The sequence below is a fragment of the Furipterus horrens genome, unplaced genomic scaffold (assembly GCF_987537825.1).
Source record: "Furipterus horrens unplaced genomic scaffold, mFurHor1.1.pri manual_scaffold_17, whole genome shotgun sequence".
NCBI lineage: Eukaryota > Metazoa > Chordata > Mammalia > Chiroptera > Furipteridae > Furipterus > Furipterus horrens.
The window spans coordinates 108,880,836-108,897,891 of NW_028327187.1; the positions used below are offsets into that span (position 1 = coordinate 108,880,836).

Here is a 17,056-nt window from a genome sequence, read left to right on the forward strand (position 1 = left end):
CTATGCATATCACTGTCCATATATTTGCTAAAACTTTGCTCATATGTTAATACAAACTTCTAAGACCACCTTATAAAAATAACAAACACCTATTAATGCTCAACATAGATTGTGAAGATTTTGGCTAGAATGCTTTATAGCAAACATATGTAAGTACATTTTTTATTTATTTGCTTGTTGATGATAAATCTAGGGTCTGGTACACCTAAATGAGAGAGTATTAGAGTGCAAAACACATCATTATATAATATATATACAAATGTGAATTAATGAAATACAGGTTATCATTTCCAAAATTACTTCTCTGTAATAGTCATTGTTTATGCAATTTTAGAATAAACCATGGTACAGGATATGATTTATTTTGAAGTTACCAATTCTTACATAAAGTTATGTTTGGGATTTAAACTTTACAAGTACATCCAGAATACCACCTAATATTAGAGTTTTAAAGAGAACTATTTATAATGAAGAGTATTTCATGTAAAAATAGTTACAAGTAAATAAACACACAAATAGTTTTCCACACAAATAGTATCAAAGTTTAAGATACAATGCAACTTGCTAAAGATTTAACAAGGGTCTTAACTGCTATAAAATGCTGTAAAGAATGTACTAATTTTCTAGTTATTGTGGCAGGAATAGGGTATGAAAGGAAGATATGAGGATAGCATAAAGAATTAAACTGGAAAAGATTTTCTGATTGAACAAGGAAAATATTCTTACATTTGTGTTGTCATGTTTATTTGTTTCTTACCTTTGGGAGTTTTTGCAGTAAACTCAGGATCAAAATAGAATGTATCTTCAGGCCTGCCAGTTGCAGGTTTAAAAGGTGGATGAATTTCTCTTCTGTATAGTTTCTAGAGGAAAAAAGAGACTTAGACATGTGTTAATTATAAAAAAATTCAAGCAAATTTTCATCCTATACTTACATTCCAATCTATTGTTGAGAAAAATGAATGTCTTTTAATTTCTTCAACTCCATCTGGACCCGCGCCTATCAAAAATTAACCAGTTTGGTTAAATGGTAATTTTATTTCAAGGAGGCATATATATATTGTTTATTTAGTCTTCACTTTTATTATTTGTCCTAATAGTTCATAATTCCACAACTAAAACAAATATCCACCGCCCCCCCCAAAAACCCCAAATACCAAAAAAAAAAAAACCACACAAAATAAAATAAAAAATTTACCTAATCTGTTTGCAGGATTTCGTTTGAAAAGCATTCGTAAAAGACTCTGGGCTTCAGGACTCAAAAACTGTGGCATCCCAAGTTTAGCTCTAAATAACAAATCCACATAAATAACATTTTATTTTTTGGAGGTATCTGTATTTTACTTTAAAATTTCTTAAGTTAAACTTTTTATTTTACGATAATTATGGATTCACACTCAGCTGTAAGAAATAATAGAGATCCTGTGTATTCTTTATGCAATTTTCCCCAAAGGTAACATCACAAAACTACAGTACACTCTTTCAACCAGGATACTAACATTGATAGAATCCACTGAACTCATTCGGATGCCTCCATTTAATTGCACTGTGTGTGTGCTTGTGTGTGCACGTACACATGTGCTTAGTTCTATCACATGCATAGGCTTCTGTATCCATCACTGCAGTAAAGATACTGAACAGTTCATTGCCACCAGGATCACTCATGTTGCCCCTTTATAACCACACCCACCTACCTCCTTCTCCAATACCTAAATATTGGCAACCTCTAAGCTAATTCTCCATTTCTATAATTCTGTCATTTTAAGAATGTAAACGGAACCATACAGTAGGTACCCTTTTAATTTACTCAGCATGAATTCCCTTGCAATTTATCCAAGTTATTTTGTGTATCAATAGTTTGTTCCTATTCATTGCTAGGTAGTTGTATTCCATGGCATGGATGTACGAGTTTGTGCATCCATTTACCTATTAAAGACTATCTGGATCATGTTCAGTTTTGGGCTACTACAAATAAAGTTGCTAAGAACATTTGTGTATAGGTTTTGGTGTGAACACATAATAATTTTAGTCCATATTATCCTAATGAACTTTTACATTTTTCAGAATTTTGCAGAATGCACTACTGTGAGAATAAGATCATCTGAGTCTTAGTTCTGGCTCTGTTACTAAGAACTTTGTGACCTTGTGAAAGCAAATCCCCTTGGGGCTGTTACCACTTCTTCATAAGCAAAGGGATGGGTCGTTAGATCAATGGTTCTCAAACTGTAGCTTTGGAACCTTTTCTTCAAAAGGAATTTAAAAAATCCAACATTTAAAACTGCTAAAAGAACAGGGGCTTCATATGTTTGTTTTTTTCCCTCCCATTCCGTTTAACAGTCCTGCAGGGAAGAGGAGTTGCTGGGAAAGGGATCTGTGGAATATCTAACAGTTTGTGGCACACAGTCTAAAAACCACTGGCCTGGATGAGCTTGAAGGTCTGTTTCAGCTCTAATATATAATTTTAATCTTTTCTCCAACCTACAAATTAAGAAAACCAGTGATCCTGTAAGTATGAAAATAATAACAGAGCTGGGGAAACGGCTAGCAGAGAAATTTCTGCTTCAGAAATAGATCCATTTATTACTCAGTGTATTGCTATTGAGCTACTATGTGCTAGACACTGCTTAGTGCTGAAGATACAGATAGCCCCCGACGGGCAGTGGGGACGATGGGTACATATAATCCTGGTATATTAAGGGTAAATTCAGAAGGACATATGGAAAGAGTGCTAAGGGAACAGTAGGGAATCTCTAATTTAGCACTGGAGATTGTGAAAGGCCTTCAATGCAATTTAAAGGTTGAGAATGTATTCATTTGGCCTGTGTTTCCCCAACATTTTACTGAATAACATTAATCTCTCTAGACAGTTAATAACAACAACAAAATATTTTTGTGATCCAATGAGTTTGTGGAATGCTATTATACCTCGCCCCGTGAAGACACAGAATTAAATACATTGCATATAAAAGGCTGAGATGTCTCGAGTAAAAAAAAAAGAAAATCAATATTTTTCTAAACACTTGTTTCTAGGACCTCTTTCTCAGAGGATACCTATTAACATCTTTAGAATTAGGGTTCTGATGAACAAATCTGGGGAAACATTGCCATATTAGGTAACAGGAATATAGCAGAGGTCTTTAAACAGCAGACTAACATGATTAGATTTATTTTCAAGAAGGTAACTCCAAAGATAGTATAAAAAGATCTGGAGTGGAAAAGTGTTGGTAGGTAAGAGGAATTCTACTTCAGAGCGTGGCCCAACTGTGTGGTTAGAAGATCACCATGGCTCTTAACCATAAGCAGTTCAATGCAGAGGAAAGGCTGGGACACAAATATTTCCGAGAGCGAATTTGGCGAATACCTGCACATGCAAGAGAGAAGAATCAAAATGATTTCCAGGTTTCTGGCTGCATGGAAATGATATTAATTGGGAATAGAAGAGGAAAGAACAGCAAATAGAGATTAAAATGTTAAGTCGTGCATATCACATGTTTTGAGAGCTAGAGAGGTGAGTACAGAAAATACACGTCTGGTGTGTGGGAAATTAAGGAAAGAAAGACAAAACAGTAATTAAAAATAAAATGGTGAGAGTAGTTATAGGAAAGTCTAAGGTCAGCAAGGAAAGTGAGCACAGAGGGGAAGAAAAGCATATTAGGATTAAATGCTGGGTAATAAGGACATTTAAAAGGTGATCAGAATAAGGAAAATTTGGACATTAAAAGTAATGAATGTAATTGGCTGAACCACACTGACTATGAAATCACACAAGTTCATTATAGTAAAAAGAGTCAAAACTAACATAAAAAACCAACTTATTGGACACCACCCCCAATGAAAGTATGTAGAGCTCTAACAAATGGAAATAATTAAGAAAAGAATTAATCATTTATTCTGCCTTTCTTGTTGAGCATCATTTCAAGGTAACAAAGCTGATGAAGGAAAGTTCATTGTTTGGGGAAAAACAGCTAATAAGTGGAAGCATAATAGTAATAGAAGACCACCATTTTTGAATTCGTAATAAAATAATTGTTTCAAGTAATGATTACCACTGGATGAAACCAACAGATAAAAGTCTAACAGGGAACTTTACAATGGAGCGATCAGTTGTAACCATGGGAATTCATCACTTAAAGCGAAACAACAAGGTGTTGTAAGCCTCTTGATGTGATGCAATAGCACAAAGCTATGAAATAATCTTGCCAAAAAAGTTTAACCAGAAACAGGATAAAGGAACAGTTAAATGATACCACAAGGAGAATAAAAACATTTCCACACTCCCAGAAAAAGACTAATTGTTATGTAACGATGCTAACAACAGAGCCACCAGAACTGGTTTTAAAGCCATTCAATTGATCAAAGACAACTTGCCTAGGTGAACATAGCTGTTGCTGGTATTTGTTTTAAAGATTTTATTTATTTACTTTTAGATAGTGGAACAGAGGGAAAAAGAGAGAGAGAGAGAAAGAAACATCAGTGTGTGGTTGCCTCTCACGCACCCCCACCTGGTAACCTGGCCCGCAACCCAGACATGTGCCCTGACTGGAAATCAAACCGGCGACCCTTTGGTTCCCAGGCCAGTGCTCAATCCACTGAGCCACACCAGCCAGGGCAAGGTTTTTTAATTTGTTTGTTTGTTTTGCAAACCAACCAATCAGTAACTGCTCTCTGTGAAAATTAGCTAACAAGAAAACAAGAATAGGTTGCCTCCACTGACCACACCTGAATGCCAACTGATCAACAACAGTCCCACCCAAGTAACCACACTCTTACAGATGATGTCAACCCACTTACGGCCCTGAAAAGCTGCCAATTGTTGAACTCCACCCTTCCCCAAAACCCTATGTAAGTTCAGTGGTCTACTCTGCTCAGGGAGACTCTACTGGATTAGCATTGCTCTCCCTTACAACAGTAAGCAATAAAATCAACTTTATACTTTTTCAGATATTGAGAAGAGGTCTCATCTTTTCACAAGATAAATTCAGAAAGTGGAATTCTCTATTGACTGACTTGGTTTCTTTAAAAAAGTATATTTTATTTATTTATTTTTAGAGAGGTGGGAAGGGAATGAGAGAGGGGGAGAAAGATCAATGTGTGGTTGCCTCTCACACACCCCCAAACTAGGGACCTGGCCCGCAACCCAGGCACGTGCCCTGACTGGGAATTGAACCAGCGACGCTTTGGTTCACAGGCTGGTGCTCGATCCACTGGGCCACACCAGCCAGGACCTGATTTGGTTTCCAACGGTAGGGGACAAACAGGGGTAGATTGTTCTAGATGAACAGAAGCTTAAGAAATACAACCAAATGAAATGTGCAGACTTAATTTGGGACTATAAAAACACTGTTTTAGACCTGTGGCGCATCATCCTGCAAACCAAAAGGTTGCTGGTTCTATTCCCAGTCAGGGCACATGCCTGGGTTGCGGGCCAGGTCCCCAGTTGGGGGTGCATGATAGGCAACCACACATTGATGTTTCTCCCTCTCTCACTCCCTTCCCCCATCTCTAAAAATGCCTGGTTTGTGGGCTCTGTGCTTTGCCCCTTTCAGGGCGCTTGTGCTTGCAGAAGGCAGAAGGTAACTGATAAACATTTCTTTCTCTTTCTCCCTCCCTTCCCCTCTCTATAAAATAAAAAAATGTTTTAAACACCATTTTGGAGAAAACCTGGTTAAAGTTTGGTACTGGACAATATCTAAGCATTATTATTAGTTTTGTTAGGTATAGTTATGAAAAAAATCCATACTTTTCAGTCATGCAAACAAGTGAAAAATGACATGTCTGAAATGCTTATTTCAGTAACTTAGAAAAAAAGGTATAAATTAAGCAAATGTGGCTAAATTTTGGTGACTGTTGACTTTGGGTGACTGATATATGTGTGTTCACTGTATTATTCTATTCTTGCAAATTCATGTTTGAAAATTTTCATAAATAAAAAGAGAAGAGCAGGCAGAGAAGGAATAGTCAAGCAAGAGACCAAAAGAGGAATGATTAGAGAGGCAAGAGAAGCCAATGGGAACAGGAAAAACTAAGGGAAGAGGGAATAGCCAACAGTGACAAATACTCCTCAGGGAGATTTCCATTTACTGTTCCATCTAAAATGACTACTGCTCTTGGCTGGTGTGGCACAGTGGATTGAGCACTGGCCTGTGAACCAAAAGGTTGCTGGTTCGATTCCTAGTCAGGGCACTTGTCTGGGTTCCCAGTAGGTGGGAGCATGCAAGAGGCAACTGATTGATGTTTCTCTCCCTTTCTTTCTCCCTCCCTTCTCCTCTCTCTAAAAAATAAAAAAAATTATAAAAAAATAAAATGGCTCCTGCCCTGCCCTCATACTTCAAGAGTACTGATTATCCTTATTGCTCCTATTACTATCTGAAATTATTATATTTATTTGTTTAAATATTAATTCCTGTCTCCACCAGGAGAATGCAAACTCTGAGACCACAGAAGATTGTGTCAGTTTTGTTCACACTGCATCCTAAGTACCGGTAGCAACACATCAATCATCTTTTGAATGAACTATGTGAACAAATGATAGAATCACCTTTCTAACAACCTGCCACTGGTTTAAGAAACCAGATCACTGATGACAACAGTGAGAGAAGTTTCGATAGAGTGGTGGGGATCATCGACAGACTATGGGATAAAAGCAGCCAAAAAATGGTAACAGGAAGACTACCCTTTAAAGAGGCTTTGTGTTGAAAGGATGCAGGAAGATGTTGCATAAACTTGGGAGGAAAGCCATACTTAAAAAATGTTGTTTGTTAGCTGAAAGGAAAGAGCCAGAGTAGATGGAGTGATGAAGGTTCAGTGAACATTCAGTGAACAGCAAACATTTTTAAACTTTTTTTATTGTGAAGAAAAACAAAGTGCAAAAAAAAAAAAAAAAAAAATCCAACCCAAAATACAAAGCTCAATGATTTACCACAAATTGAAGAGTCATCTGATCAAGAAATATAACATTGCCAGAACCCCTCATCCAGTGTAACCACTTTCCTTATTTTGCCTCAGGCTTTTGTGATCTAAATATGGACCTTAAAAACTATGTTTTAGTTTGTTTGTAAAACTTTATAAATAGAATCCTATAGCATCCATTCTTTTGTGTCTGAACTGCCTTTGCTCAGCATTCTTATGAGATTTCCACAAGTTGTTGCATATAACCATGGTTTGTTCATTTTCTTTGCTATAGGGCACACTACACTGATGGGCTAAAGGCCTCAGTATATTTTATATGGCTTTTGAGCTAAGAATGGTTTTTATATTTTTGAAGTATTAGACACAAAAGATAAATAAGATTATGTGAGAGAAACTGTGTGTGGCCTGCAAAGCCTAAAATATTTAAGGTAGTTTGTCAACCCCTGCTGTAGTTTATTGTATGAATATATCGTAATTTATTAACCCATTCTACAGTTAATGATCGATCCAGTTTCCACTTTTTGACTATTACAAATAATGCTGCTATGAACATCTTTGTACTTCTTTTTTGATGTGCAAGTACCTTCATGCACATAAACTGGGTGCATGCCTAAAACTGGGATTACTGGATGAGGATATACATATATCTGACTTTAAGATAATGCTAAAAACTGCTTTCCAAAGTGGCTATATGTACAAGTATTTCTATTCCTTCCACCTATCTATGAAAGGTGCCACGGCTCCACATCCTGTCAGCACTTTGTATCATCAGTCTTTTTACAGTTAGTTATTCTGGTGGGTATGTAGTTGTAGTCTGTTGTGATTTTAACTTGCATTTTCTGATTAATGAGGGTGAGTACCTTTTTAAAGTTTATTGGCCATTGAAGTCCCTATGTCGCCTACTTAGGGTATTTCTATTGGGCTGTCTTTTTCTTATTAATTGACTGGAGTTCTTGATATATTCTGGATATAAGCCCTTTCTTGGTTATATTAACTCTAATGTAGTAATAATATATCAATCTTCTCCTTTATAGGTAGTGATTTTTGTGTCCGAAGACTACTTTTCCTACCCCAAAGTCATGTAGATAACACTATACTCTTCTAGAATTGTTTTTGCCTTTTTACGTGTGTGTGTGTATCCATATACACATATACATATAATATGTAATATTCTTGGAAATGATTTTTATGTATGGTATGAGATAGGGATTGTTTTATCTCTTCCTACATGAATACCAATTTTTCCAGCATGATTTACTCTAAAAAAGCTGTTCTTCCTCTACTGCTCTGCAATTTCCAATGGTTGTAAACCAAGTGTTCATTACGTGTATAGGTTTGTTAGTGGGTTCTCTATAGCACTCCATAAGTTTATTTTCTATACTTGTTTCAATGCCATATTTCATAATTATAGTTATAGTAAAGCTTGGTACTGGGTAAAGCAAGTCTCCCTATATTGATCTTCTTTGGAGTGTCTTAGCTATTTTTGGTCTTTTGTATTATCATATTTAAATCAAGTTCCATGCCCAACCCCCCCAAAAACCACCTTGTTAGGATTTAAATTTGATATGCATTCAAACTGTAAGTTATGCTGTCCAATATGGTAGCCACTAGCCACATACAGCTACTGGGCACCTGAAATGTGGCTAGTCCAAACTGTAAGTGTAAAATGCATGCTGAGATTCAAATAAGTATGAAAAACAATATGTATCTGATGAATCATTTTTAATGTTGATTATATGTTGAAATGATAATGTCTTGGACATACTGGGTCAAGTACAATATATTACAGTTGGGCACTGCTTAAAGACAAGAGTGTGTTTTTAAAAAATGTGCCATTAGGTAATTTGATCATTGTGCAAATACCATAGAGAGCACTTACACAAGTCTAGATGGTACAGCCTACTACACACCTAGGAACTATAGTATAGCTTACTGTTCCATGGCTACAAACCATGCTCCTGTACTGAATACTGAAGGCATTTGTAACACAATGGTAAATACAGAGTGTACATAATTGTATATGCTATACCTTTATATGAATGGCAGGCAGCACAGTAGGTTTGTTTGTACTAGCATCACCATAAACACCTGAGTAATGTGTCACAACTACATTACAATGGCTATATTACCAGGTGATGGAAATTTTCAGCTCCATTATAATCTTATGGGACTGCCATCATATGTGAGGTCTGTCATTGACTGAAACATTGTTATTCAGCACATGACTGCATAGAAAACAATTAATTTTAACTTTCTCACTTTTTTTAATGCTGCTACTAGTATGTGGCTCATATTGTATTTCTTTGGATAACACCGATCTATAGAACCCACATTTTTATTACACAGGGCCTGTCATAATACTTTATAAATATAGCACAATCTTCCATGTTATTTCGGTCCTTTAAAATATTTTTAAATAAAATTTTATAATTTTCTGCAGAATTCTTTTGTAACTTTTGCTAGATTTATCCCTACGTATACAGACATGAAATAGATTTTATTGACCCTTTATCCAACAACTTTGCTAAAGTCTCATTAATTCCAAAACTTTATATGAAGATTTGGATTTTCTATGGAAACAATTATGTTATCAAATAATGACTATTATATTTCTTCCTTAAACCTTAAACCTTTTAAAACCTTAAACCTTACTTCTTTTGTTTGCCTTACTATACTTGTTAGTACCTCCAGTACAATGTGAACAGAAGTGGAATAATGGACATCTTTGTCATAATTCAAATTTCAAAGGTAAAGCTTTCAATACTTCACCATTAACACGAGGATAATGTGAGTACTCTAAATTTATGGAATTTATTTGTATTTAAACCACATAATACTAATGGCATAATACTGATGAATTTCTTAGTTATTTTAAATTTTATTTTGAAAGATTTTATTTATTTATTTTTAGAGAGAGGGGAAGGTAGGGAGAAAGAAAGGAAGAGAAACATCAATGGGTTGCCTCTTGCATGCCTCCAGCTGGGGACCTGGCCTGCAACCCAGGCATGTGCCCTGACTGGGAATCGAACCAGCGACCTTTCAGTTTGCAGGCTCATGCTCATCCACTGAGTCACACTATCCAGGGCAGTTACTTTTTAAACTATAGCCAACACTCTGAAATCTCTCTCTTTTTTAAAAAATTTATTTATTTATTTTTTCTACTACAGGTCCCACTTTTTCTCCCATTGCTCACCTCCCACCTGGCCCACCCCTTCTCCCACAGTCCACCCCCACCCTGTTACCTCATTGTCCATGCCCATGGTTCATTTATATTAGTTCCTTGACTAGAGTAAAATCTCTGTTGTTGTTGTTTTTTTTTTTAGGTTGAACTCTTAACTTTAAAACCTCATCAAAACAGATCCACTAGGGAGTACTTACTTAAGGATCATAGTCATTGTTTCTTTTCTATCTTTTCCTTGGAAAGGTAGTGTACCAGTGAGCATCTCAAACTACAAAAAGGAAAAATAATCAGAGGTGTTAGTTAATAAGTATAAAATCTCAAGGCCAGAAGGTAAGAAAGTATCATCTTAATTACAACCAAGATTTTTAAAATTGCAACATGTGATTTGTATTTCTATTCTCTTCATTACTGAACTTCTCAAAAAAGGAAAGACACCCCAAACCTTACCATTAACACACCAAAAGACCACCAGTCCGCACTCTGAGTATGACCTCGACGATTAACTACTTCTGGAGCCATATATTCCACAGTTCCACAAAAAGAATATGCCTTCTTTTCATGGTCTATAGACTCCTTACTCAGGCCAAAATCTGCCAAAATAAATATAGAATTCATAAATATCCTACAATAATTGGCACATGTAAAGTTTAAATTTGAGTTCTAATATTTAAATTATTAAAAATTCTACTTCAAATTTTTAATTGTGTTATACATGATTGACCTTAAAAGGAAATTTATAGAGAGCAGAAGAGAATATTTTAATAAAATGAGGAATTTTACCTGTTAATTTTATGTGACCTTCTTCATCAAGAAGTATGCTGGGGAAATAAAAAGACAAAGTCAAAAAAAATTTAAAACCACTAGAAATTTAGGCGTTAAAACTAAAATTACTTTGTTAACCACCAACTCACCACATTCGTTCTAAAATTTTGCTTTAGACCATGAATAAGAAGTCAAAGGTAAATGGAGAAAATCGTTATTTTTTGGACACACGTATATAACAAATGCCAAAGGTAAAGCTTTATAAACTTCTATTAATGAGTCAGGAGCACTAGAAACTAATAGAAAAAGAACCAAAGCCTATACACTCTTCTAATGCCTTTCTAATGCCTTTCTGCAGAGGTGGCCTAACTGAACTCCCTAGTACTTGTACAATAGACAGAGGGTCCAAATGTTTAAGTCAAATGTGTTAAGAGTTGCCATTCTCTTGGTCACTTTTAAGGCATCTGACTCAATTATTCTTTCCTAGTCTTTTTTAAAAAATATTTTATTTATTTATTTATTTTTTAGAGAGAAGGGAAGGGAGGGAAAAAGAGAGGGAGAGAAACATCAATGTGTGGTTGCCTCTCACAACACTCCCCCCCCCCCCGCCCTCAACTGGGGACCTAACCCAACCCACGACCCAGTCATGTGCCCTGATTGGGAATCAAACTGGTGACCTTTTGTTCGCAGGCCGGCGCTCAATCCACTGAGCCACACCAGCCATGGCCTTTCCTAGCCTTTTTTATGACAATGACCAACACAATCCTCTTCTCAACACACCTTACTCACACTCCTTGGTTTTCATTGACCCATCCCTTCACTGTATACATTCTCCAGTGTTTTCTTTTAGTAAACTGAACTCCTAGAGGGTTTGGCCTTATTCATCTTGTAGAGCTCAGTGCCCAGCAAGGCATAGACAAGTAATAAATGCCCATTGAATGAATGGGGCCAGGCTACAACGGGTCAATAGGGCACTCCAAATAGTCTGGGCTTCTTTTCAAGGGCACTGAAGACCACAAAAGGTTTACACATGTGGAGGGTAGAAATGCTCAGATATCCAAATTTAAAAAACAATTTAGAAGGAAAATTAAGGGGTATTTAGTGAGCTCTTAATTATGGGTTGTGATAAAGAACAAATGGAGAAGACACTCAAGTTTCTGGCTTTAGTAGATACATGAGTGGAGAGTAATGTCATTAAATAAGGAGATATAGAAAGGGGTTAAATACAATTGTATTTCTGGATAGGTATTTTAGTACACTGACTTGAAAGATCAAATAATAAACAGTTTCACTTATATTCAAGCTATGACATAATATAGACATTTCCTTACTTTTAATTCTAACTGAAAAAATGTGAAAGCCAAATTTTGTCATAATGAAATTATATGTCAAAAATACTACCAATTTTCCTATGTCATCAATTCAATTATGATTACAATAAAGTTTACCACTGAGGGTAATTCAGTAGGGACATATTTTTCAAGTCTCTTCATAACAAGGGACTTGTTATGAAAAAAAATACTAATCTTGATTATGCTTGATTATAAAGCAGATCAATACATTTAGGAAACATAAAGGGAATTATTAGGTATGGTGGAAATCATCCTTCGTTATATCTAATAAACACATGAAAAACAGTTCTAAAAACAAAATAAAACCTCAAATCATTCTTGATATTGAAAGAAAAAAAGAAAACATGGTTAAAAAGGTATTACTTATACCTTTTAAAGCATCTTTTAAGCAACCATATCCACCCATTATCTTTTAAAGAAAAAGTCAACTGTATTGCTCTCTATAAGCAAAGTTCCCTTTCAACTATTAATAACTATTTTGAGCTATTTTTATAACACGGTTTAAAGGTATCCGGAAAATTTCTCACAGTGCATAAAACAATTGGGCTAAGAATTTAAATTTCTCCCAAGTTCCATATGATGGTCTTTACTTGGGTCATTTAACAAACGTTATTTCAATATAATAGCATTGTCTAGACATGTGAAAGATCTCCCTATAAACAATCTTACCTACATTTGATCTTATTCAACATTTGAGAGGGTCCATGCTTTATATATAGTTTTATGACCAATGGTTATACAATGGTCTACAATAAATACGTTCAATTAAATGATATAAAACACTAACATATTTTTAATATGAATGTTTAACCTTATGTTTATAGTAATTATTTTCCCCTAAGTACTATATACTTGAATATTTACTCCTACTAGGAATTATATTTTATGTAATGATAGTTAGAAATTGGGAAAGTGATGAGAAAAACTTAGTAATTATCTGAGGAATAAAAATAGAATCAGAAACATCCCTAAACAGAATACATGAGAAAACAAACATGAAATGTAAAAGTATAATAATTTCTGAATCATCACTTTAACAGGACTCCAAAGAAGCATTTCCTATTTCCTATTGTAATATATTATATGACATTTTAGTGTAAGTAATATCTAAATTCTTGATAAAGATGATGGTTGCATCACACCCTGAATATACTACAAAACACTGAATTGTATACTTTAAGTGGATAAATTGTATGCTATATGAGTTACATTTTAATAAAGTTGTTTAAAAAATTCTTGATGGAATGAGGCTCTTGTTTATCTTTAAAAAGGGAAAAAACTTTCTTACTGAAAGTGAAAAACAACTAAAACACAGAAGTGCATACAATTTATATGTTAACTTCTTGATAACTGCTATTATAAAAGCAGTGAGAAATTTGCTCAACTCACACTTAAAATCTGAAATCATGTGGAGAAGAAAAATTTCAATATATAATCTTCGGAGAAAAGAATTAGCTCTATGCCATACCTCATACCAAAAAACATTCTAAATGGAGTTAGAAGTAAAAAAAGAAACCACAAAATTAGGAAAACAATCTGACCATAGGACTGGAAAAACCTTTCTAAGAACAGAAGCCATAAAAAACATCACAAAAGAAAAGACAGATCTCAGGAAAAAGAAACTTGTGTAGGTTAAAATAATATAAATAAAATTAAAAGATAAACTAGAAAAATGTATTTCTAATATACATGGTAGGGCCAAACTAGGTTTACAGTTATGAATATGCTCAACAGTTTACCCTTGTATTATTATTTATTATTGTATTATTTTCCATTAGAACAACTGTAACCTACTTTGGCCCTACCTTGTATGTCAAATGAATAAATTCTTAATTTGTAAAGGCCTCTTACAAATCAATGGGAAAAAATAACCTTCCAAAAGAAAAATGAGCAAAGGCCATGAATAGAAAAATCACACAAAAATACAAATTGCCAATGAACATATAAACACAGATTTCAACCTCATTAAAAATCAAAGAATGCAAATGAAAGATAACATTAGCAGAAATTGTGATTAAGAGGTATTCAAAAGTGTGAGAAAACACAGTGTTTATAGAAATGTGAAGCATAGGCACTCTAATGCAATGCTGTGGTAGTTCTATGAAGTAATTTTATTTTTTATTACCTCCTAAACAATGGTATTACATTGTATTTAACTTAGTAGCATCATTCCTTACTTTTCTGGTTTTAAGTCTCTATAGATTATTCCCAGGCTATGTAGATGGTCTAAAGCAAGTGCAAGTTCAGCCAAGTAGAATTTGACATCTTCTTCTGTGAACATCACCTAAAATAAAATAATATTTTTGCCTTTATTTTCTTTTCATCTGTAATCTTCATTTAAAGTTCCATCCCAGAGTTTAAATATCCAAAAATTATAAATATGCAATTACATGTAATTTTACCCACAATTTACTTAGGAAAAATTTGTATAAATTATCAAATCAGTCAACTAATCACTTACTACATGCAAAATATGCACTATGGGGGAAATAATTTTGCATTGTTAAGTAACAACTATATTCAGATTGTGTCATTGTTGTTGCCCTACCACAGTTAACATCTTAGAAATGAAAAGTGTTCCTTAAGATGCATACTGAATTTCCACTACCAGTTATTTAAGGATATCTTGTTGATATAGCTTCTGAAAAACTAAGTAAAAGAAGCAGGACAAAAGACTATGATCATTAATTGATTTAAAGTCCTACTTTCAGAATAAATTCAAAAGGTAGAAAAAGAACTCCTTTTAACTCTGATTCTTCAAGCTAAGAATCTTGTGCCACTAGAGAAAATATGATAATCATAATATTGAATGAGGCAATGCTTTAGTTGAAACAGGTTAAGTATAAATAGATTAAAATAAAGATCAATTATATACCTCTTTGGATAAGCGTGTAAACAAATCTCCTCCCCTGAGAAAATCCAAAATAAGGTACAACTTCCCTTCAGTTTGAAAAGCTGAATGAAGAAATAAAAATTTTTGTTTAATCCACCACAGTTTAGTTTCTTACAGTTTTATTAGGTCAACTTATTCAGAAATGATTACTATTTTTAGCAAATTAATAATTATATCATAGATCTAAACTGATTTTTATTTAGAAAACCACTTATTTCTCTAGTTTCCATGTGGAAATGTTAAATGCAGTGTTTCCTTTTATAGAACCACTAGGACATTTGTCAGATTTTCTTCAGGCAATAGTCTCTCAGGAATACAATAGTTCTAAAACATGATCAATAAGAAAAATTCCCAAAAGAAAAAGACTAAGTATACTTAAAACATGAAACAAAATACAAAAACCATCTCACCTTACTACAAAAGAAATGTGGATTTATTAGCTTTAATTATACATAATAAGAATCACCATACATTTACCCACTGAGAAAAAGCACATATGCCTTTGGAAAGAAGAGAGGTAATAAAAGTTTCAGGACATTAGGGATCTTTCTTGCTTTTAAGTTGGGCTAAGACATATGGGCTATAAAATGCTAGTACAGTATTATTAATTAATATAATAAAAATAATTATTATTACCTGTTCCTATGGCTACCCACTCAGACACTATAATGTTTAAAATAAACAAGCTAAATGTGATAAAAGCTTCTAAAATTTCTTTAAGTAATAATTTAATTTCTATGACTTTACTCTATATATCTGCTAAACACATAGAAATATACAGAAATAAATATTTACATGCATTAGTATATCTGAATGCAGTTAGGGAATAAGGTATGAGGTGGAACGGAGAGGTGGGAGCTGGTTTATAACTTACCATAATGCAACTTGACAATAAAAGGATGATTAACTTCTACCAAGATATCACGCTCCATTTTTGTCCGAACACGGTCTCGAACTATAAAATATAATGGCAGTTGCAATAGCTTTCAGAGACAATCTTTAAAACAAAACATCTTTGGTGCCTATTTTAAATAAAATTGCGCTTATATGTATAAAATGTAAATCACACTTTGTACAACTTCCTCTTGAATTTTCAAAATTAATAACTATAATTTTACTAAATTATATAACCAGAATAAATTGTATGTTTATAAAATATGTATTTCAATTTAAAAAATAGAGAACATATTTGATATTGACTTTAACATGAATTTTACAAGTATTTTAATAAAAGTTATAAAAAATGACCAAAAAAGAGCAACTTTTAAAAATGAAGCATCCCAATGAAATATTAAAACATAAAAAAGGGAACAGGTTTCAACACTCCTATCAACCCTATCAACTCAATTCAATAAATATTCATTAAGCATCTACAACATGTATTAGACATGGGAAAGGATGGATATACCCCAAAAAGTCTATTTTGGCAGAGGGAGAGGGAGAGGAAATTCTGTGGTGCAGCTGATAGAGCAAAGACTTTTTGGAGTTAGAAAGATCTGGATTCACATCTGTGTAATCTTGAGCAAGTTACTTACTTAAACTCTCTGAGCTTCAGTTTACCCTTCATTTATAAAATGGGGGTAACACCACTATACCTCTGGGAGCTGTGTAACCATTTGAGATAAGGCTTGTACATCGCAGGTTCTGGTATATAAGAGATATTCAATTAAATGGCAGCTATAGCAGCATATATAAAATGAAGAGATAAAATGATTTATTACCAGCAATAAGTAGTACAGGAATTCAGAGAAGGGAAAGACCAGTGTTACTTGCATAGGAAGGCTAGAGGGAAGAGGTAGCGTTAGGAACTTTTAGAGCGGAATTTAGATGGGTGGGAAGGATTGGGCCTAGAGAAGAAAAGTTGAGGTATGGAGTACCAGCGTGAACAGGGACATGGAGGCGTGCATGATGAACAGGAAGAAACCAAAGCAGTATGGAAAGTGGGGAGGTGAAGTAGGGAGG

General features: G+C 34.2%; 1 protein-coding gene across 6 annotated transcripts in view; it reads right to left on the reverse strand.

The window, feature by feature from the left end:
* Positions 1 to 17,056, reverse strand: part of RPS6KA3 (ribosomal protein S6 kinase A3) — a 110,426-nt gene that overhangs the window by 25,963 nt on the left and 67,407 nt on the right. For all 6 annotated transcript variants that reach the window (XM_090265341.1, XM_090265344.1, XM_090265345.1 and 3 more), the window contains 9 exons: positions 15,969 to 16,049; positions 15,077 to 15,156; positions 14,379 to 14,485; positions 10,868 to 10,905; positions 10,535 to 10,677; positions 10,285 to 10,355; positions 1,196 to 1,284; positions 933 to 997; positions 758 to 860 (listed from right to left, as the gene is read on the reverse strand). In XM_090265341.1, the coding sequence (XP_090121467.1) occupies positions 758 to 860; positions 933 to 997; positions 1,196 to 1,284; positions 10,285 to 10,355; positions 10,535 to 10,677; positions 10,868 to 10,905; positions 14,379 to 14,485; positions 15,077 to 15,156; positions 15,969 to 16,049 (777 nt within the window). The remainder of the gene's footprint in view (positions 1 to 757; positions 861 to 932; positions 998 to 1,195; positions 1,285 to 10,284; positions 10,356 to 10,534; positions 10,678 to 10,867; positions 10,906 to 14,378; positions 14,486 to 15,076; positions 15,157 to 15,968; positions 16,050 to 17,056) is intronic.